Source organism: Caloenas nicobarica, chromosome 17 (assembly GCF_036013445.1).
Source record: "Caloenas nicobarica isolate bCalNic1 chromosome 17, bCalNic1.hap1, whole genome shotgun sequence".
In the NCBI taxonomy this organism is placed as follows: Eukaryota; Metazoa; Chordata; class Aves; order Columbiformes; family Columbidae; genus Caloenas; species Caloenas nicobarica.
The window spans coordinates 5280509-5304338 of NC_088261.1; the positions used below are offsets into that span (position 1 = coordinate 5280509).

A 23830-nucleotide genomic window follows, 5' to 3' on the forward strand; every position below is an offset into this window, starting at 1 on the left:
GCTCACTAGCGGCACGGCGCGGGCTCCCGCGGGCAGTCGCTGCCGAGCCGGTCGCTGAGTTGCCGCAGGGCCCCGAGTGGCGCGTCGCCGGGGGGCGCGGAGCGCAGGTGAGCGGCGTGGGGAGCGGGGGGCGCAGCGGCGTGGCCAGGGCAGGGCTGGCTGCAGCCCGAGGGAAGGGTGACCCGTGGCCACCATCCGCCGGCCCGTGCTCGCCCAAAGGCGCTCGGGCTCTGCCACATGGCCGCGGGTTGCCCGGGGACACGCTACCGGCTCGGGGGCTGCGCCGGGAGGCGCAGAGGGGAGCCGGGGAGGGCGGACAGCCGCGGCTCGGCCATTCCCCTGAAGTCAGCGACCTTCCCGGAAACTCTAAAAATTTCCAGGGTAGAAACAAATGACCCTTTCACAGCAGCCGGCATCCTGGCGGCTGCACGGCATGTCCCCGGCAGCCCGGAGCAGTCCCTCCCCTTCCGTAACGTTACTAAATGCACTCCGGTAACGCTTCCCTGGTTGTATCCCGCATGCAACGAGCTCCTGTCCGGGACGGGGTGAATCCGGCCGGGTGAGGAGCCGGAGCCGGAACGAGAAAGGGCGCGGCTGGGCGTGGGGGCGAGAGAAAGTCCGCTCCTGAGCTGAAACGTGGCCGTGTCACGGAGGTCCTGCCGCCTTCTTCTGAAGAATGGCTTTCTTGTACATACCCAACTTGTTTTCTATGTTCTCACGGTGTTTTGTGCTTCCTGGTGGTATGTCCTGCTGTGGATAGCACTTACGTGTGCACTGGAATAATTCTTCTTTGCCAGTGCTTGTAGAGGTTCCCAAAAAACACTTAATGACAAACCTCGGTATTTTTAGTCCTCTCTTATAGGTGGAAATGTGGTCGAGCACCATAAATTCTCCAGCTTAGACCACAGGTCTGCATCCCCACTAAGACTCAAGGGTCCTTTTCTGTTGTGCTGCTTTCTGTGCTAGTTTTCCCCTTTTCTAATACACCTGGAATTAATTGCTTTAAGTGACAGTGATTTATGGAAGGCATCTGACTCTTCGCTGAATGGACATCTCATTCTAGTAACTTGAACTTTCCAAGTAAGCTGGCTTGATCTGCATCCTCACGTGTGGGAGGATTACAGAAGAAAAATTATTCTGAGATACAATACAGAGTTTATTCTGGTATTTATTCTTTTTGTGAGTGTTACTTCTTCAGAACTACTTGTGGATGACAGCTGCCTGGTTTTAGAAAGTGACAAATGAGAAAATGTGCTTGGTTGGTGGGACAAGCCATGAAAGCAGAACCACATCTTAGAGTACTTGGGAAGAAAGGCATTTTTCTTTCATCTCCTTTTGGGGCAGTAGACAATTACCAGTTGTCAGCATCTTTTCAAAACTCTTTTAGAAACTGCCTAAGGCTCACGGAACTAATGAATTCTTAATTTTTACAGTAGGCCCTGGTATGGCAACCACTGTCAAAACACTTAAGGATTTTCAGTTTTGATACTAGATATAATCCAGTGTTTTAGGGGAGGGGCTGTGTAATTATAAGTCTTGTCTTTTATTCTGCCTGGCAGGGACCAATGGAGTGCTAGACTGCACGCATGCTATCCAAGTTTATCATGACATAAAGGGTAGATCTTTTTTAAAAAAGAAAGTCTGAATCATAATATACTGAGTGAGAGATCCCACGTGACTCAAGATCCAGCGTGTTCAATTTCTGTTCTCTTTTGCATAACTAATAGCAAAGAAACTTGTGATTTACAATACATCTCCAGAATCTTTAACATCTAATGAGAAATTATGTATTCGTCAAACTGGACAGTCTGCACCAAATGCGGGAGGAACGACCTGCAGCATCTGGCCACCATCACCAAGCGATGAGTGAACTGTAGCTCATGGGTGCTGCAGCCCGTTGCCCCTTCTCGCAGCCCAGTGCTCTCACTTGGCACTTTTGAATAGTTCTAGCACGCAAAATGGTGAGGATCACTGCGCCTGGAGCGCTTTGCCTCCCAGTTTGAAGGAGTAACAGGTGAGGACTGTTCACAGGGTGCTTTCAAATAACTAGTGCCTTCTGAAAGACAGATTTATATTTGGGAAAATAATGTGTTACTGGCACTGCAGAAAAGGAGGTGGAGAGAACTTGAAGTACAGCAGGTTTTCCTAAGGATGGCATGTCATACTGGCCTCTGTACATGATGCAAATGTAACTAAATCACTTTCATACAAGCTAAAGAACTGTATATAAAGGCATATTTATATGTTTCTAAAATGTTGCTGTTGGGAAAACTGTTTGTATTGTGCTTTGGCTTACCTGTATTGATGACAGCCAAACGTCGTTAACTTTTCAAAACTGATCCAAGTTAAAACTGAGTAGGCAAAACAAATAGGTAATTTGTCTGGAGCATTTTCTCAGCTCATTGTGTGAGCACGTGAACGTCTCTGCCTGCACAAAGGATACGATGGCGCAGGAAGAAATGGCTGGGATCAGGTGTGGATTGCTCTGGTAGCAGCAGCGCTTTGTACTGGCGTGACGTGATTGCAATTATAACGTGTTTGTCTTCTGTCAGGGGTTTTACTGTGTTACATCCTGCTTTATAACCAACTGTGAGTGATGTGGTTGGCTTTGACTAGGATTACTGTCCCTGACTTCGATAGAAACCATCCATCTAAGCTTCTGTCATCTTTTCTAGTGGATAAGGTTTGCATGGGTTGTCTTTCTGGGAGATTGTAACACAGTTATTTTTCTGCCCGGAGGGAACCACTTTTGCTGTGCATCTGTCTGGATTGAACAATCTTCCTGCTGGAAGATATCCTGCAACGTGTGTTGTGCCCTCCTCTGCATACTTCACTCGCTGTTGATGCATTAGTGGGGTAGGTGGCCAGCCCTTTCCCAGAAAGCATTAATAAAGATGTAAGCAAGCAGTGTAATTAAATGTGAAACACTAACAAAGTTTGTTATGACAGAAGGTTCTGAGTGGACAAATCTCAAGTAATTTGTTGCAACTGAGTCATGTGCTGTGGGGGTGGAAGGTCCAGTGTTCCTTAAAGCACTGCCCTGCATTACTTAAATACTCTTCAATACAATACGGAGCAGCAAGGCCAGTACCTTGTCTAATATATATCTTCAGTGTAGACTGTCCTATATTAAATTCCTGTACCGGAAGGTGCTAAAGGTTAGTATTTAGAACTCCTGTGGCATTCGTGTGTGCATGGATAGCTTCCCTGGCAGCTTTTTTCTTTAGGAAAGCACTCGGTCACATGTGAATGACCAACTAGCTGTTCTTCATGGGGACACTTGCAGCCTTTAACTGGTACATTGACCTTGGTCCAGCCTGGCCACCGCCCTTCCTGTAATTCAGTTCAGCGGCTGATAATAAATGGACATAGATTTTTAGCATTTGGCAGTACTTTCGGAGTGCTGCCGTGTGTGCCTGCTGGGCAGAAAGGTGCTGGAGCTGAACCCTACAGCAGCCTGCAGTTATTGGAAAGTTTTGTTACCAACTGAGTAGTGTAATTGCTGGTGTCAAAGAATGGTGTGTCGTGATGTGTTCTGATTTTTGCCAGGGAATGGATAGTCTATGAATCACAAAAACCAATTTTGTCCCTGCTTCCCCAGACAAATATGTTTTTTTCTCTCTCCATAAAAGAGCTTTCTAAAATCCCTGCTAGGCAAAAATATGCACGTGGACAAAACCACAGTTGTGACAGCGTTCAGCGTGCTGTGTGGATGCAGACTGGACCTTACAAGCTATAGCTGCTTTAAAAGGCCCTGCCTTTAAGTTACTATTTCAGTAATTTCTTTTGGAGGCACGTTTCTGGTGAAAGCTTCCCATGGATGTTTGACTCTGTATTTCCTTGTTGTGTTCTTATATCTGACCAGGGATTTCACCCTTACAAAAGGTAATACAGAAATGATGTCCTTATCTTTGAGACAGCACGTACCCCCAGCTGGAGAACAGTCTTTGTAGTGGTTTTAAGACTTCAGGGAAACCTTTATGTCTTAGCAGCTGAGCTTGCATTTCATTAGTTAGAGTGATCTGTGGTGCCTTATGCCAGCTGACAATCACCAGGTGTATTCGTCCATTTTACTAATGAAGAGGAGGATTATTGAAGGAGCTGTAATTCAACGAGAGAACAGTGTTTGTCCGAGGATTTTGCTGAGCTTACAATTGTGTTTTTTTCTTCATTACCATATCCTCAATATTTTATGGTCGTCTTGACGTCTGTTTTCATTACCACCTGCTGCCTGGTCTAGATGGGATATTCCTGTCCAAGGAAGAATCATATTTACTTCAGCGTTATAATGACAAACTGAGAACAGAAAAGAGGGTAAACTCGGCTCTTTCACTGTGCTTATTGTTCATGGCTGAAGGGTCCCGTTAAGTCAGTGTCCAGTTTTATAATGAGGAGATAGTGATCTGTTTAGCTTTTTAGAAAATTAAATTCCACTGAAACAGTGTAAATGGAACCATAGAAGTAGGAGGAAAACTATTTTCCCTTTTGAAATATGTCTTTGTATAGTGTTGCAAGTTGTGTTTTTTAAACTCACTAACAGTAACTAATAACTTCTACATTATACAGTCCACACTGAGTCATTGTTTACTGAGGGAAATGACTTTCAACAGCCAGACTTGTTTGCTAAGTTTAATAACTAGAGTATGCAGTTCCACACATTACAAGGCAGCACATTATAATCAACATTTTTAAAAACCAAAAATTGATACATATTTACAACACTACACAATATTGTGTTATAAGTAGTGTTCCTGCAATTCAGTTTTTGATCTGCAGCAAAGTTTGATCTGGACAGTGGTGCAGTTTTGAGAAGAGGGAAGATTATTGCACAAAATTAGTGCCTTTTTTTTTTTTTTCATACAGAAGTTTATTGAGCCTTCCAAATTAGAGACCAGAAAGCCTTGTTCTCTGTGTACACATCTTGTTGTTTTAAATAACAGGTTGTCTTGCACTCTGAGGATTTTGGAGTCTGTTCAGAATTGCTTCTTCTGCATCTTGGGAGGGAAAGCCACACCTTTGCACCAGGAAGCCAGGAATTGTCTCTCTGACAGAACTGGAACTTAGACAGCAAACCAGATGTTTCTTTTGCCTTATTTAAAATGAGGACTGAAGTTCAGTTGCGAGCAGTTTTCTGCTTTTTCTCCACTGTTTATCTGCTATTTTGAGTGAGCCCATTATTTTCTCATGGATGCTACAGGTAGCTTTCCTACCCACCCATTACGTCTACTAAGATTATAAGAACAACCAGGGTTTGTACACTGGATTGTTTTTTGTGTACTGACCAAACAACGCCAAGTGCACACAATGGGGTTAATCTGTAATAGGTTTTCTCCATTACTTTGTTCATGTGGGAATGAAGTGGGGGCAGCTCAGTGTGCCTGACTTGCATGTGAAGGGGCTGTGTGGGAAGAGCGTTTGGACTGTTAAATGTAACTTCTAAAGATATTTCAGATCTTCCTTTTGAATTTGCACATTTCTGAATTTTGTGGTCAGTTCTCCTTCTTTTTCCCTCAGAGCTACTAAGTACCACGTTATTAAAAAAATACTGCAACTTGGAAGAGAAGATTCAGAGTGATATGATTACTGGAAAAGCATAGTAATGTATAATGAAGAGCTGTGCCTTTCCAAAAACAACAAACAAAAAAAAGTACCTATCACGTTTGTCAAGTAAGGCAAACACTGCATTTTGAATAGTCTATTCAAAATTTGTATTTTTGATTTCTCTTAAAGTCATAAGCTTTTTTGGCCACAATTTTGTTTGAAGATAGAAAGGAAAACTTAAGGTCTCATTTGAAAATGGGGGCAAATATAAAATATGTGACTTCCAAAATCCACATTTTCTTTGTGCATGGATTTGTTGCTCTTAAATTTGGAGGAGGGGATCGAAAGCAAGTTCTGCAGAGAAGTACAGAATGTGTTTTTGTGTGCCTGATCACAGCACTCTGTGGGAACACAGATGATTTCTAACTTTAATCTTGCCGATCTGTCTGGAAAGCTTGTGGATAGGAACTGGGAACAGCAGCTTATGGAGCTGTTAGCAAAGCTAGAACATCTATTATTTATTTAAACAAGAATGGTTTGCACCCCTCCTAAACCTTATGAAAACGTTGCTCTGAAACTCTGATTTTTACCATCTCAGAATTTATTGTGTTTTGTACCTCCATTAACACAATTAATTATACAGTGCTGTGAGAGTCCTGGCAGGAGTTACTGAGAGCGCCAGAATGTTTTCATGAGCATAAGATCGTGCTTTTGTGACTGCAGGATGTCTGGATGGATGTTGTTTCTGATCAAAGTATGAATGCACATATCAAGGTGAGACACTGTTGATTGAATAGGGAGCTTACATATTGATAACCTTAAGAGGGTTTGAATATTTTGTGCTGGCTGAAGGGGTTAGAGCCTGAAAGAAAAGTAGAGGGTGAAAACATGTGGGAGGCCAGAAAGAAAAGTGGAGACTGGAAAAGGGTGAGAGACCAATAAGAGAACGAAAAGTAGTGGGAGGCCAAAGTGGTATGGGAGGTCAGCAAGAAAAGAGAGACCAAGAAGAAGGCGAGGCTGGAAAAGTTTGGGAGGATAAAAAGGTCTGGGAGGCAGAAAAGGTTGGGAGGCCAAAATGAGCCTGTATCATAGATCCAACAAATCTTACTCTGTTCTCCTCTTGCATCCTCCTGAAGAAAAGTTAAAGCTCAGCCATGTGAAATAACTTAAGTATAAATGCCTGTATCTTGACTCTATTATTATTTTAGTTGGTGCTCAGTTTCAGCACTTACAATTTTGGTTTCCAGCAGAAAGCATTTAAGTTGTTCGAAATCTTGGTTATTGCAGAAGTACAGATGAGCAGAATTGCTGCCTGCCTCAGATATTGGCTGCCGTAAAATCCTATCCCTTAAGATCACCAAAAAGATGTCTCCTCAATTCATGGAAGAAACAGTGCTCTCAGACTGCTTATGCAGGGATTGGAGAAAGCCAGGAGCAATTTGGGATAATAGAAGGGATGATTTATGCACTTTTACGAGGTATTTCTAAAACAGGTGTGTGAGAGTACCTAGAACACTTAAGAAAAACATGGGGTGACATAATAATAGGAACACAATATCTTTTTGTTTTGCCTGATATAATTAAAGAATACATGGTTGGTGGTTATGCACCACTTATGTATTTAGGTAAAGCTTTCAGATGTTATTTGTCTCAAGTATAAACTAATCTGATCTGAGATAATTGTGTCCTGATACGAGGAAGAAACAGGAAGGAAAGGAGAGCAAAAGAAAAAAAGGAGTAAAAGATGAGTTGCTCTTCCCGGAGTTTGCTGTAGACAGTGACCATCTCGAAACCTGCAACTGCGCATCTGCTGCTGAGAGCCTGGCAGGAGGTGAGTGTGGGGAGGGGGGACTTCTGTGCTTGGTCATGAGGGCACCATGTGAAGAGGAAATGTTGCAAGAGATGCGAAGTTCTGTATGCAAAAAACTTGCAGAGCGAGGGAGTGTTTGATCTCACTCTCTCTCTTTGAACTGAAACCTAACCAGTTGCCAAGTGGCTGTTTCTGCTCTGATGGTTCCGTGTCTAGGTGGGGACACGGGAGCTCCTTCCAACCTTAAGCCTTGCGTAGATTTACCTGGCAACTGCTGCTACCCAGAGCACTTTCTCAGCTCGGCTTGCAACGGGAGGAAAATTCCTGAAAGTGGTTCCATGTAGGATGAGAATGTGAACTATGTCCAGGCTGAAGTCCATGGAACTCAAAAGCCGGGCTCGTGTAACTGTTTACTTTTTTTCTAGAGGCTTAAGTTGACTGTTTGTCACTGAACACATTTTTTCTGAAATACTAATTGTCTGCCACCAGAAATAGGCAGCAGCTGTGAAAAGATCACATTGCCACCTGAGTGGAAATGGGGAGTGGACAAAAATCACTGTTGCTGCAGGTTGAGCGCAGGTGTCTGGAAAGAAATCTTTTCCGAGCATTGTACAAGCAAGCTATTACTTTCTGAGAAAAAGTTTTGTTGTGACAAATCTTGGTTTTTATTTTGGATAGACTGGAAAGGTAAATTCTGGTATAAAGGTCTAAAAGTATCTGTCGGCTTGGTACCTGGCTGTTAGGGAATCAAAAACTTTCTTAACACTTGCCTTCTCTTTTGAGCACTGAACGTCTCTGATTAATCTCTCTAGCACTGTGCTGAACTCTCCAAAGTGCTTTTCAGGCCATACTTTAATTGGCCGGAAGCCAAATTATCTTAATTACAAACCACTTATCTGAGCTGATGGTTAGTCAACACAAATGTGACACAGCGCTTGTTAGAGTAGAAAATCAATCAGTGTTTAGTGTGGGCTGGATTGAGATTTGCAAATTGATAGGGAATGGGAGGGTTGGTTTGGGTCAGGAAGTGGCGCAGGGATGAGTGTGTGGAGTGGGTTTCCCCCCCAACCCCCGCTCTGCTTGCAATTAGAGCCCAGCATTGTTAGCCCTCATTTCGAAGGCACCTGCCGAAAAGTGTCAGTCATTCACAATCCGGTTGAACAGCAGACCAGTGTATTAGCTTGGCATGCTTCTGCTGGCAAATCTAGTGTGACATGTACAGCCATATGTGTCAAGTTAGGTAATTTATATTGTTGGTTTCCTGATCTTTGAGCACTACAGCTGACAGTCCTGTAGCCTCTAGTGTCATTTCTGGGCTTGTCTTGGAGGCTGCCGCTGGTAATGATAAATGTGCATTACTTCTCAATGTTTTAAACATTTGGAGGCAAATATATACATAAAAGATAGTGGACAAAACAAGCAGCCAGAGAGTCTTATAGCTTCATCCACGTCACTCTCAATGAAATGCCCTTTCTTTACTTATCTACCAGTAAGGATGTATTCCCCCAGTATCTAAGATTAGCTTATACCGACGTGAAGTTTTATTTAAATTGTTTTTGCTGTAGCTTTCCACTCCCTGTCTTGTACCTGTGCCGGCATCCATTTGACCCTTTGGTGAATCAATTGAAACAAAGTTTGGAGAGCAATGATGACAGATAAAAAAAGTTTTCTGTTTGTTTAGTTCCCTGACCTGTCTCATCACAGAGCTGAACAGATATTGGTCCCAGGACAGAGGAGGGAGAGAACCACGACAGACAGTGCTGGGGATGGGCTGCATCACAGTCATGTCAGCTGGCTGGATCAGCCTACAGCAGCCTGGGACTGCACTCTGGCACTTCGGGGGACACTTTCTGTGCTCTTCTCACATTGGAGGAGTGTCTGTAAAGTAATGCGGTACGAATGATGGCTTGTGTAGCTGCTCACAGTCTGTGTGAGCTTGTGTAGCTGCTCAGTGTTCTCTGCTTATGCTACTGGGTTTTGATCCCTGAAGTCAGTGTTAGCGCGGAGAAGTTTGAGTTTGCTAGAAGGTTCTGCAGTCGTACTGGGGGGCTTTTGTGCCCTGGTGTGTGGGCTGATTGGCACTGAAACCTCCCAGCTTGTGAATATGGAGCTAGGCCAACTGTTTGGAACATAAGGTTGCTCAGAGCCCCGTCCAGCCTGTCCTTGAATGTCTCCAGGGATGGGGCATCTGCCACCTCTCTGGGCAACCTGGGCCAGGGTCTTGCCACCCTCATTGTAAAAAATTTGTTCCTCATGTCTGACCTCAATCTCCCATTTTTAGTTTAAAACCATCACCCCTTGTCCTATCGCAACAGGCCCTGCTAAAAAGTTTGTCCCCATCTTTCTTTTAAGGGATTTCTTATTTCTTACGGATCTTTCTTATAGGGTTGCCCACTATTGCACTGCTCTTCAACAGGTTGAAAGGTTCAAAGGACTTTTGGGCCCTGTGGGACTCTTTAGCAAGGTGGATGTGTGGGGCAGTAGGACAAGGTTACTGTGTTGTGGTATCTGAGCACGACGTTGTGATCGACACAGGCAGAAAGGGTGAGGGAGAAGGAATTCATTATGCTGCCAAAACTTTTCGTGCAAGAGGTTGGACCTGGACATGTGCCCCTTCTGGGCATACGTGCAGGTTCCTGCAATTTGTAGCTGCTATTGCTGTCACCACCTGTAGTGGCACCCAAGTAAATAAAATTTGGGAACGCCATCCTGCAATAGAAACTTCAAGAGGCTATTTCTAGATGGAATTGAAGCTCCATGTGATTTAGTGGACTGTAGCCTCATTGTGAGGGCAGAAGGCAACCAAAAGGAGTTTGAACTGGAATTCTTTAGAGTATTGTTGCTAACGCAGTCGTGGGCAGCTGGATTAAACTATTTTGGAGCTTTACTCCTTTTTGACACCATACTAGCACTCCCGTTAAAAGGGCTTCATAACAAGCTAAAGAAGCTTGGCAGTTGCTAGTGCAAGCCTATATTTTTAGATGCTCTATTGATACGTACTTTTTTAACCCCAGAAAGAGATATTCTGGCAAAAGGCAATTAAAGAAACAACTTTAAAATGTGTATACTAAACACAAAGATTGTCACCCAGCAGGTAGGCTGGAGCAGCAGAGGCAGTAATGGTAATTAGTGGATTTTGGAATAATGGGGTTCAGCTTTGCAGGGAAGGGTGGTACCTGCATGTAGCTACTCCTGTGATCCATCAGCTGTTCCAGTAATTCTCCAGAATGTGGAATTTGTCAGATCACCAGACAAGTGTGTGCTGCCTTTGCTGCCTGTCACAGACACCAGGAATCCTGAGAATGTAAAGGACTCTGAAATTCCAGTTCTGTGCGCTTGCCCTTCCCCTCCTCCTCTAGGGCCTAGTGGAAGCAGGAAAGGAGGTCAGGCTTGAAATATGAAGTCAAAGAAGAGGAATTTGTGAATATATAGCCGATAACGCCCATCACTCACCGTACTTTGCCACTCCCCCCCACCCTCCCATTGTGGAAAGTATGATTAAAGTCAGCCGCTCCGCCCTGACTGTCTGAACCATACATCCAGGCACAAGTGCCAGATTCTCTTCATTCCAAGCTGCTGACTTCAAGAAGGACTTGCTCTGACAAGCTGGAAATGAGGGCTGGCAGCTTCGTCTGCGACTCAAAGGCTTTATCTCTCTTAGACACTCTTCCTAGCATTTCCCACAAATACTGCTCTGCTGGTAGGTGCTGTTATACACACAGGATGCCATCAGGCACTTATGAATAAAGCTTTATGTTGTGTAACTCCCCGTAGGACAGGCAAGGAAAGCTTCATAGAGCAGCTGGCATCAGGCCCACAGGAGAGCTTGCTCTCCTTGCGCTTCAGTCTCATTTTTGGGGGGAGTAGTAGGGACAGTCAGCTCAGCCTTTTGATTCTCTTGTTCCCCTGCCAAGAGCTGGTGTTCTTTCCTCCACAAAACTTGTACTGTCCAACCTTCATCTCCCACTCTGAATATTTCCATCAGCTGCCGATGCATTCACCTCCAGCTTCTACAGCATATTCCTGTGGTTCATCACTTTGGCCTCTCTTTCCACTCTGAACTAACTCCCACCTGGGTATCCCTTCACTTCTGCCCCACTTCACCGTGGCACGCACAAGTTGTTTGCCTTCTAGGATTGTTCTGGCTCCACCAGCAACTTCTGTTGCTCTGATCTTGCTTCCTAGCGTGGTTGCTTCACTGCTGCTTGTGCTCAGTGAAGGATGCCAACCGTGTCCACCTGTTAGGGTTGTTTTGGACGTGCTTTTAAGCTGTCTGCTTATGCTGCATATGCAGTATTTGTTCTCCCTGACCTATCTCAATCAATTGATGAACTCAGCCTTCAATAAATGCTTTCCCAGAGTGAAACCCATTTGAGAGATGTGATAATGGTTCTAGAGAGCATTTGTGCCACTAATTGCAAGATGGACAAGCTCTTCTTTGGATGTTGTTTTCATTTCAAAATAAGTATTAGAGCAAGTATATTTTTACATTCATATAATATTTAACATGTGAAATTGAGATAACTTCAGGCCTGATGCAGTGAGGAATGTACCCTGATATAAAAATCTATCATAAATCAAACTTCAGTAGTCATTAGAGTTGTGACATGATTTCTGCTTGAAAGGTTATCTTTGATATCATCATGTTGCTTCAGAAGAAGTTTGCCAGTGTTATTTCAGGCTGTGGAGGGTGTGTATTTGTATATATTTTCTAAAAACCATAAGACCTACCAGTATCAGATGTCTGCCCAGTCCTTTGCAGATTTCACAATTGACTGTTAGTAGACAAAACTTTTTTTTGGTCTGATTTTTGAGGGAGGGCTGTTTTCACAGAGGCTGTGCCCTTGACTTATGGCCATAAAACCAATTGTGCTGAGCAGCAAAGGGGCTTCACTAGTCTCAGCTCCAAATCTTTGCTCCTGACCATGGGACTGTGCTTTCTGGACACTTTGTGAAAAAGATTGGTGAGACAAAAACTCTCATTTCTCCTTATCTAACTTAATATGGACAAAGAGTATGCAGCTCTGAAGCAGCGATATAAGAGAATTAGAATTATTGCTCTAGTGAGGATTTTGAAAAAGAAGCCCACATGAAAAAGTACCCATAGCACTTAACCTCTGTAGTTTATTCATCCTGGAGCAAGTGTAATTTAAAGTGACACCTCTATAATTGATGAAGTATCTGTTTACCATTTGTTTAATTACCAGTTTCAATGTCTAGAAAGCAGTGGATCAATAATTTACAGTGATGAACTTCCCTGTGTCCCTCTGTGTTTCTAGTTCAGCCATATAAACAATAGCTCCTGAAACAAACCCTCAAGTTTTTATGCTTCTCTTTAGGTGATTGAAAAGAGCTTCACCTTTTTTCCTGCCACAGATGTACTCCAACACAACTGAAGCTGCTGGCAGAGCTGCCACTGACCTCAGCGAAGCAGCGTTAATCTCGGGCTCACTGTGCACACTGTATCAGCTCTCATCTTTTTGCAGTCTCATTATTGTAGAGTGGCCAAGGCTGGGCTCCTGTCATTGCTACAATAGCAAATGATGGCTGCCCTGGCAATATCTTAGAGCTGTTAGAAGATTTAAGCAAAGAAACCAAAGCTGCTGCCTGTGTTTTGTATGTATTTCTTACATTATAGGCTTTGATAACATGTATTGATTTTTTAATGGGAGGTGCCTATTCTTGAGACTCCCAGACCCTTCTTTCAGGCTAGAGCTCAGATTCCCTCATGGTCCTGTGTCACTCGCTGTCCCCAAGGAGACCTAGAGAATCTATGCCGGTCAAATCAGAGGAAAGTGTTTCCTCCCCAGTGGGGCGAGACTTCTGACAGTTCCTGTTGGCATCCTCACTGCCACGGACAGTAGGGTTTGCTCAGACAGTATCAGAACAAAAGAGCGAAAGAGATGCAACTTGTGTGAGATCTCCAAATCTGTGGCTTTATGAGGAAAGGACTGTCACCTACGCACGGGTGGCCTCCAAGAAGAAGGATTGCTTGCACTGTTTTGAGGATATGCTCATTATCTGCATCAGCACAAGTGGATGCTTCCCCTTTCCTGTCTCTTTACTCTAAGGGCTGCCAGTCCTCATCTTCTGATGGAGAGCAGGATGCCATGGGACAGTTGGTATTTCGGTTAACACCACAACTGTCACAACCAGCTGATTACGCCCCAGTAACAGGGAATTTCTTCAGGATCTCGTGTTTGAGTTCGAGATCACAGCCCAGAAAAAGTTTTTGTGTATATAGCAGGGTCGGTAGGAAGATTGCTGGGCCTGCCTGTGACTGTGTATTTTGTCTACCTCAGCAGGATTGATGCAGTTTTTCAACTAGCCAGTGTAGGACTACAAGTGAATCAAAGAGAGAAAGAAAGGATTTGGACCTCACCACAGCTGGGGAATGAATATTTCCATTCACTGCATAGGCCCATGTTTATCCAGATGTGGAACACGCATTCCTGAGAACCACAAAGGAATGGGCTCCTTGGTTATTCTTTAATGTGTGTTTTGTCTTTGTTTTTTATTAAATCTGTGTCCCTGATAATGCAGAAAATCTTGAAAATGCTGTGAGCAGTACAGTGTGGTTCTCCTGAGTGAGCAGGGAGTTGAATCCATGTCTTGGATACGAGATATTCCTTACACTTTAAGGGTGCCTACTACATTGCGAATCAATGTGGGTTTTTTTAACATAAATGTGATTACTTCTTGTTTCGTTTTCAAAAAAACATGATTTAAGGTAGTTTTGATTCAATAGGAGTACGAATTTTTAAAATGTTGGAAAACAATATTCTGGATCATTGGATGAGCACAACCTGATGCTGGTGGATGCGGGATGTCCTTCTCAAGTGATGTCTGTATTTTCCTGGGCTCTTGGAATACATTTGCCAACATGATGGCAACACATCATTCCCTGTTTACTGTTAACCGAGGATATATCTATTTTTGGATAAAAATGTTTGCAACTCACTTTGTTCGCTGTGGGGTCTTTGGGGTACTGTCAGACTGGTCAGAAGGAGGTTACCTCAGACAATACCCTTCGTCTGGTGGCTTTTTCCCTCTTTTTCAGAAGCAACAGAATAGAGAGGGTAAAGGGAAGCAGTTCAGACATGAGCCAGCTGCAATATCATCTGCCCATGTGCTCCCGTTGGTTGCCAGGCCTCAAGTCTGACACGCTGCCAGATAGCCAGTCTGCACTGTGTGTCTACTTTTCTTTCGTCTGCTTTTGGAAACTGCTTAGGCCGTTTCTTTTAGCGTAATCTGGAATTTCTACAGATCATTGGATACTCTTATTTCAGGTCCATGATGGAGTTTTACTGCAGACTGTTGTTTAAGCTCCTTAAACTTTTCATAGGGGACTCATGCCATCACTATAAATGTGAAGTGCTCTTTGTTCCCTTACAAAGAAGGGTTTGAAAGAAGTTCAGTACCATATGTATTCCTAATAGTTTTATTAGAACTTATTTATAACTTTTCACTGCCCCAAAATAACTGCCTGCCTTAGGCCAACTAAGTCAATTTGGGACAGAGGAAAAAAAAAAGTGGTGGAAGTACAAATTGTGCCTGTAAATGCTACACTTATAAATCATTAAATTAAAAACTACTCCACTTGTTTGAATGTCTAAAACATTGACTGTGCCCTTTTTCAGGGCTCACAGATCTTGGCTCCACTTGCTAGTTTGTACTTTGCTTACAGCATTGCTAAGTTTGCATTAAAAAAGTGTCACACCCAGAAGGAAAATGAGAACTTGTTTCTCCCAGGTATCACCTGCTTCTGGCACCAGAATGAAATGTCGCAAGAATACTTGCAGATTGGCATGTTGTGGGTTTTTTTCCCTAAGGAACCTATAGACATCGCATGGAACAAACCTGATTTGCTTTTTAATTGTTATGCAGCGGTTATTACATGAGAAAAGAGACATAAGGGTATTTAATCTAAAATGCTTTCTTGTAGTTGGTTTTCTCTAAGAGTCGTAACCACTTATGTTTACTGGTTCTGCAAAAAAACCCTGCCTGTTGCCTGCCCTGGTTTCCCCTCTTGCTATGCAGGCAAGAATGTGAAATATCTAACTGGACAAAAATTAAGGGTCGGTTTAAAAATCTTCAGAAATCAAGATGTCCCTAAAGATAAGTTGAATATGAAACATCCTCTTGGGACAGAATTGCTATATGCCCTGGAAAGCTTAACACACCCTTGAGTGCACACCCTTTTCTGGCCGGGTTATGGGGCCAAGGGCAAGGTGTGAGCAGCTGGTGAAGAATGTACCTGAGAGCCTGGTTATACCCCAGCAATCCTCTGGAACAGCACTGGGAGTTGGATTAATAAATCTCAGCTGTGTTCTCATTGGGACTGTGAGGAATAGTGCTTCAGCTGTCACAGCTCTTTCTTACCGTCTCATCAAGGAGTCTTTCATAAGGGTAGCCTAGCTTGCCTTTTTTAAGGCTCTCAGCCTAACTTTGCTGGGGCAAACGGACTGTTTCAGCTCAAAGAGGTCTTACCAGCCAACATGTTGAAAGTCTTTCCTGGGATTTGGCCTCAGATCCCTCTAGAAGCCATGTAACTATACAGGAGCTGCATTTGTAGACAGTAGATAGGATGTCACAGGGCTACAGATATAAAATTTGTACATTTTGTTACAAGCTGTCAGGAAAAAAAAAAAAGTCTGGGTGATAAACCTGTCTAGGAATGTATATTGTACTAATTTCTGTGGCAGCGATGGGACTGTCAGACTGTGTTTGCTCAGCAGGCTTCTCTGCGCTGGGAGATGAGAGCTCTGGCCTTATCCAAAGACAAAGCAGAGATGGAGAGATACCCCTCACTGGGGCTCACAGGGAAATGTGCCAGTTCTTTTATCCTAAGGTCTTTGTGAGCACTGTGGTAGGAACTCCCTTTCATTTGTGTAAGAAGAAGGAAAAATCTGGCTTCAACTGGGCTTGCAGGTTTTGTGTCTGCTCAAGTGACAGTAAAAAGTGCTGGTAGATAGTAAAAGGTGTTGGAGTTGTTCTGCTGAGACATACACAGCTTGTTGTAGTTATGCGCAAGTGCTGCTGAAACTGTTGGCCTGCGAGACCTTAACGTGTACAATTATGTGGGAGCACTTTGAAAATTAAGTTAAATGGCTCCTTCCACAAGTGCCCAACATCTTTGCAGTTTAAAACAAGTGAGAGCTGTGCAGTCACAAAATGCAGCAGCAAACCGTCGTGCCCCATGGATCTGCTGCCGGGGAAGGGCAGGTCGGGGAGCTGCCAGCCTTCCTTCTGTGTTAGCACTGGCCACGTCATGCTTTGCGACGTGACCGTGTCTTTTCTTGCCCTTTCTGTATCAGAAATGCGCTCAGCTCTGCTTTGCAGGTGCTATTATGTAGATTTAAAAGCCCGTTCTTTTTCCTCCCATGAAGAAAAAGCAAGGGCATGATAGAAAAAGGACATAGCAGCTCTAATTTATACATTGAGTTTTCTGGTTCAGGCTGTGAGAGAAGCCCCTCTGTGCTCAGGACAGAAGAGTCCTGGGTTAAATGCTGTTAAATATCCATTTCTATGGAAGGGAACATTAGGTTACTGTGTCCTGCCTTCCTGGAGAATACTGATGTGTGAAGAGCCCTGCTCTGCCAGTTGTGTCCCTCCTCAGTGCTCTTCTACATTCTTCTTTTCCAGACTGCAAACAGTTTAGTGCTGATCTGGCCTTATATAGTAATTTCCTATTATTAGAAACATTTCCTTGGGATCTTGCTCAGGGAGTAGCAGAGGGAAATCCTGTTTCCTTCATCTAACATGCAGGCAAAGCACCAGTGTTCACTCTTTCCTTATCTAGTGTCGCTAGAACAAGAAGTTTTTGTTGTGATACGCTTTCCAGTCTTAATCCCTTTCTAACACTAAGCCTCTTTTCAGAAATGCAGAAAAATAAATTTGAAGGAATAGGAACTGTCAGCCACCAATGTGAGCTGTAAAGCCTGTAAGTTCTGCCTGTTCTTTCTCAGCCATGTTTTTCTCACTTGGATTTAGTCCTCCAAATGCTTTGGAAAGCAAGTTCTCTTTTTCATGTTGGCTTGTGTGAAAAATAGTGCAACAGGATATTTCACCTGGGTCTGCCAGAGTATCGATAGAAAGCTAATGGCTGTGTCAAAAAAGAGGAAAAATTATATACTAAGGAGGGAGAAGTTCTTGTTTTACGTGCACCAAGAATGTGTTTTTAAAGGAGAGGCTGGACACTGAAAGCACAGAGTTATGCACAGGCTTTGAACACTTAATTTTTCCTGTGAAAACATTTTTTCCCCTTAAAAGGAAGATGTAGGTCCTGCCACTGGGAGTGACTGTTTAGAAAGGCAGTTGGGAGGAATGCACATCAGCTGAACCGAGTCAGGCTGTTTGTGTTAACAGCTCTGTCAGAACAGCTCTTCTTGTCCTTGCCACAGACTCTGCAGGGGAGCTGCTTAAAATGATCCTATCAAAGGAAGGGCAAAGCAATCCAGCTCAATTAAGTGTTGCTTTTAAACTCTTTGCTATTGAAGTCAGTTCAACAATTGGATTCAGAATGGGTGGGGTGTGTTTGTAGAATCAGCTGAAGAGGCGACTGCCTTGCAGTCCTGTAAAACAACCAAGAGCCGTGACACAGCCCGAGCAGGACGGGGCGCGAGGAGCTGCGTGTGGAGGATCAACCGGCATCGTATTAAGGGCATCTGGTAGATATAAAGTGGGACTTTGTTCTGACAGTCACTGTCAAAGCCAGTCATCCATTTCTGTTTCACTAGTTCAGCAGAGAGTGACAACAAGGAAAATCTATCTTAATTTGTTAGATTAACCCAGTTTTGGTTTTCATTCACGTCACAGACCCAGAATTATTGTGTGTGTGCGGGAGCCATAACTAAATAAGAGTGCTGCGTATGTGCTTTTTCATCTGCCGCTTCTCAAACCCATCTATCATCAGAGGTATCAAAAAGGTGAATAGCACTTAGAAAGTGTTGGAGTCCAAGGAGAGGTGTGCATCTCCATCTTAATCTTTTGTAATATTCTCATTTATTTGTGAAATACTGAGCTTGGGAAGAAGACATGTTTAGTGTTCTCACTGTTGAACCTTTCTTGAAACAAACAAAACCAGTAGTGACAGTTTTAGGCATTACAAAGCATAAATTAGAATCCCAAATAATAATTTAAATATTCTTTGTCTACGTTTTTTTTAACCCTTCTGGCCACGCCTATCATGCTTTTAAGCTTTTGTCTCTAATCGTGCAAACACATTCACACAAAATTGGAGAATTCAGAGAATTCATGATGTCATGAAGTTTGCGGTAAAACTAAGGAACCTTACCACCTTGAGACACCTTTTAAATGAGTATAATGGGCTTTTGATTTAACCTTTATAGGTCTGCAGTTTCGTAACTGAGGAGGAATGTTGTGTCTCCAAGGACCAATGTCCTGTGTCCAGGCTTCTGCTCCCAGCTACTTGTTTTGGGGACAGCTGGCTACTCTCTGCATGGGGAAAGAGGAGATGCATTAATACAAACAAACAGAGGTTAGAAAACAGACAATTCTTAGCAGAAGCTAATGGTATGGAGAAGAGGTTCTGCCTCATTATTGAGCCTGTTACAATATTTAGTATTGGTTCTTTAACAGGACATTGATTTATCCAGTTACCGTGCAGTCAAATGTTCATTCTCTGCTGAAACAGGGTTTTCTTCCAAAGCAATGGGCCAAATGTTCTTCAGAATCTCCAGTTTCTGCTATAGGTTGTCTTAGGAATGTGAGGCATTTTAATCAGTTTTAGATCAGTATAGTCTGCACTGCAGGACACGTGTGATGGGTTAGAGACATTTCTATTTTTTATTTAAGACATTCCTCTGACCTGCAAGAGGAAGGGATCTTGAATTCCTGGCCTGTTTAGGGTGGTTTGTTTCCCATGGTATCCTTGCCAAGTGCTTTCTAATTATGGAATGTGTGTTATTCTGTAGTTCTTTTGCAACGCAGAAATAATGAATATTATAAAAATCCAGAAAAAAAATGCAATTGATAGATGAGCTTGACAGCTTTTGCTTTTGGAATAATGCAGATGCGATCCACATTGATTTTTGAATAGCATAAACCCAAGCCAGCGCTTCTTACCTCCAGATTTAAATTGTACAGTGGAATCTGCACAGCAGAGGGAAGACTGATTTGTTGGTGCCAGTTTCATGGGGCCAGATTCTTGTTTTGTTTTGTTTTGTTTCAGTGGAGCCCCTGCTTGTGGGTGTCGCTCAGCAAGTCACGCACGGCTCCGCGAGCCGGTCGGAGCAGGGCCGACAGGAAAGGTTTCCAGTCCCCTTGCTTTGAATGTGAAATTGTATGCAGGGAATCAGCTGCTTATCAGCAACGAGCAGAGCGATCCCAGCGCTCTAATCCAGGCCTGTGAGTCACTTCTAACTGGTGAGGCCTGGAAAACTTGATTCATAACCTCTGCCTGTAGTTGCCTGTAGTGGTGACACAGACCTAGGCAGCCGTCCTCAGCACAAATCACAGACAAGGGCTGGGCTCTAATGCTGGAAAGGAAGAGCCTGGTTTTGTCACCTTAGTTGTCTGGGATCAAGATCTTTTAAATTAAAATGATATTGGTTATCTCTGCTTTCCAATTATGTTTTTTTCTCTCCCAGTTTAGGCTAACCCACACACAAGAGTGTTTTCTTCACCAAGGAGAGCTGGGCAGTAGTTTGACCACATAAAAACAAACAAACAAACAATTTTGAGTAAAGATCTTCCCAGTGAATAAATTAAAAAGTTCACCTGCATAAAAAAGCAAGGGAAATGTGTAAAAAAATGTACTTCTGAATATTGGGCTCTTTATATTCTCTTCTTACATAGCATTTCCAGTTATGAGATGTGTTTTGAGAAGCATTAGGAGATGCAAACTAGGGGAAAAGTCAGGTTGTTAACGTGAAGATAACTCTGCGCGAATACGTAACTTAAAATGATAACATGAATTTTATTGACTCTGTTGTTTGGCTACAACTAGACTGATTTGAGAAATTATGATGGAGAACTGACATACTCTCTTCCTGAAGGACTAGAGCCGCCAGGCTACAGCTCTAATTATACCTGGAAAACTCCTGGCTCCGGGCTCGCTGCTGTGATTCGGTAATGGCTGACGTGGCTCCGTTTTTGGAAATGTAGCTTAGATTACCTTTGATTTTTACCTGTACTCCTGCAACAGTCCAATGCTAAACCCACCTCTGAAACATGTCCTGAGGCTGCTTCCATTAATAATTCACCTAAATCCTCAGCTGGTTGATGATAAGAAGTGAATTAAAATCATGCCAGATAGTTGTGCAAGAATCGTGAGGTACTACAAATAATTTTTCAAAATGGAATCTAATGAGGGCAGAAGAGCTAGTGGGTACCACAGCTCTTTTCAGAAGCGTTATCCAAGCTTCATCGCAAACCCTTCTAACTGCTGGCACCCTGTTCCTGTGACGAATGACGTCCAGCACAGCGCAGGATCTCTGGGATCAGTGCCTTGGGTCAGAGCTAATTAGAGAGGAGTGCTGCACTGAACCACCAACATCATCTGCTGCATTTCTGGGGCTTTAAATAGCCTCCTGTCTGAGCAGTGGCCACGCACTGTCTTGTTTTACTTTAAAAAGCTTTCAAGGAAAGCAAGTAGCTTTTTGATTTAAATCTTTTTACTTTAAAGCTTGACTTTACCCTTTCCGTAACAGGATTTGAAAAGTATGTATTTTGATAAGAAAAAAAAAAAAACAAGCCAAACCTTTAAGGAGAGCAGGCTCCAGATAGTGTCAGTCATGAAATATCAGCAGTCAAGCTTGGGAATGTTTTCATGTGTGTGTTCAGTGCTTAGAGAACCCACCTGTTGGTGCTGCAAAATTTGAGCGATAGCTGTCACGAGGGACCACTTTAAATGGATTCCAACATCTGAGGTGCTTGTAATGTCAGTTCTGGGCAGGTATATACAGTAGGGCTTGCTCAGTAGTGCTGCCTGGGGTCCTGCAGTCAGATCTGATCTGAGACTAATGCACCTCAAAAGGCTTTTCGGCCCTTAGAGAAAGAGAATTGGTTTATTTCCGCTTTTTTCTGTTATCCTATGATCATGAGAAACTCCTTCCCCACTTAAGAAAATACAAATAATGTCCTGCCAAAGAGTTTTATGCTGACAAAAGGGCATTATTCAGTTTGTCACCTCTGTTCACCTGTGTATGGCACTGAACTGGTGATGATAGCGGACATTGTGTGATAGTGATTTGAGTGGGATACCTACATTTCTGAACTATTTGAACAGATGCAAGAGGGAGTCTGCAGTAGTCTCCTTTCAGAAGGTGATGCACAGCAGGAAAGATGATGTCGCCATTACTTTTTTTAAGATTCTGGTGGAAAATTAGGTGCTGTTTGGATCAGGGGGATGTTTGCCCTGTGCAGATGTGCCAAATGTATTTAGAGCAAATGACCTCTGAAAATTCAGCTGATGAGTTTGTAGTGTTAGACTAAGTTTGAGCCCTCCTAACTGCAGGTGCAAGTTACGTGTTTTGCCTTTGTGTGTTTGTGTGGTGCCTTTTTTGCTGTGGATGAACCTGCATCTAGCTTGCCATTTTCCATGCTCTTGGCTAATTGTAGAATCCCATATTACAGATCATTTGAAGAGAGGAGCTTGTTAGAAGGGTGGTATAACAGAGAAATGGGTGGCAATGTGCTTTGTGCAGATTGTGATTATCTGTGTTGGGAGACTTGCAGAAAGACACGCATCTTCTTCGTTAGCTGCTATGAGTCACATCAAATGGCTGACTAATTTTTTTAGTTACTGCTTGGAGATGGAGGGACACCCGGCTCAGGACAGAACTCCTCTCCTCCAGCTCTGCGTGCTCTTACGTGAGCTACTTGTGACCTGAAATAACCTGAAGAGCAGCGTACTTTGGCTGGCCTCTGTGCCAGGGCAATGTATCGTCTGTGACAGATCTATAGCTTTTTTGGTAATTCATTTTAGGATGGACACATAGCTTAGACCACTGAGAAGCAAAATAATTGACAGAATCATAGAATAACTTTAGGTTGCAAGGGACCTGTGGAGATCGCTGGTCCAACCCCACTTCAAGCAGGGCTGGTTTAGATCAGGTTGCTCAGGCATTGTCTGATTGAGTCTCAAATAGCTCCAATGATGAAGTTTCACAACTTCTTGGGGCCCCTGTTCCAGTGTGTGACAGCACTGATTGTGAAAAAAATTTCTTAATCTCTCATTGGAATTTCCCCTATTCCAGCCTGCCTCTTGTCCTTTCACATTCTACCTAATGGTAGCAAAGGCTGCATATACATTTTGGTTTTGGTCAGAATGCCCTTATCTCTGGGTGGCGGTGGTTCTCCATGCTCTTGCTGTAGCTATGGCCATTAATTTTTTTGTGTGAGACCAAACCCTTATGGCCTCAGAGACAGGTGAACGTGCTACTTCTGTTTGCAAGGGCTGGAGGCTAAAGGCAGCAGTGGTTTGATGGTGTCCTACAAGGAAGGGTCTTACTTGTTACCACAGCTTATTTTGTGATAAGGACCTCGGGTGCTTTGCGGGTGGATGTCTCAAAATCTTTCTGGAATACAGTACTGCTGATGTTAAATCCTCGCAAGGGCAGACAAGGCAAACTATATCTTACCCCTGGTCTCTGTGGTCCTTTGATTTGCTGGGAGAGTGACAAGTGTCATTTTAAGACCAGGAGATTTCACTGTGGTTGAGGTGAGTTGGGAGTGGGTTCAGGGAGCCTCTTAGTGCTGCTGCTTCGGTGCAAAAACTTGCCGTAAGGGAGCATATCGCGTCCTGTCTGCTGTTGTTTTTCATGTTGGGCTCCGCACCAGGTTTTCCAGCGCCTATGATTACTTTTATTTCCGTTTTTCCCTGTCATTGGGCAGCAGGATTCTGCAGGCAGGGGACAGCGGACTTCTTGTCTCTTGGACCGCCTCTTGTGATCTGTGCTCCTCAGTCTCTCCTCTTTGGAAGGGGAGGAGAGTTCCTTTCCCTCTCCTTGGAAAACGCCCTCTCCAGGGTGCTCCAGTAGGAACCAGTGGGAGGGAAAGGAGTTCTGGCTGCACCGAAAATGTCATGAAAAAAAAAAAAAGAAAAAAGGCAACTGACAGAAGGGAGAACTTGTCCTCAGATTCCTGCGTTTTGTAGCAGCGTAAACTAAGTCTCTGCAAGTGCTGCGGGAGCTGGCAGAAGGCAGAAATGAAGTTCAGAGGCGCGGTAAGATTTACTTAACTGTTTTGGTGGTTCTGCAGCTTTCAGATGTGTATCTAATCTTGAGAAGAAGGGAGATAAATGTTCAAGGTCTCAGAAGGAAAGTGGAACACTTCAGCCTGTTTTGTAAAAGATCCCTTTGTTGGGAAGTTATCCAGGAGATCCAGGTTTTGAGGAGGAAACCCAGGTGGGAGTTGAGAAGGTGGGAAGAAAGGGGGAAATCCGTGCTCTGCATTGGGGGAGAAGAAAGGGTGGAGCTTTTGCTTGGGTGGAAGGGGCACGAGGATGTGAACGTA

At 43.6% G+C, this 23830-nt stretch overlaps 1 protein-coding gene across 2 annotated transcripts in view; it reads left to right on the forward strand.

Moving 5' to 3' along the window:
* MYO1C (myosin IC) overlaps positions 1-23830 on the forward strand; it is a 51281-nt gene continuing 27451 nt past the window's right edge. The window contains exon 1 of one of the 2 annotated variants that reach the window (XM_065646961.1): positions 1-107. Coding sequence is in view for 1 of the 2 variants with exons in the window: in XM_065646962.1 (XP_065503034.1) it covers positions 23523-23540 (18 nt within the window). In the remaining variant the exon portion in view is untranslated. Of the gene's footprint in view, positions 108-23289; positions 23541-23830 lie in introns of those variants that run through there. The other variant, XM_065646962.1, reaches the window with a different exon arrangement.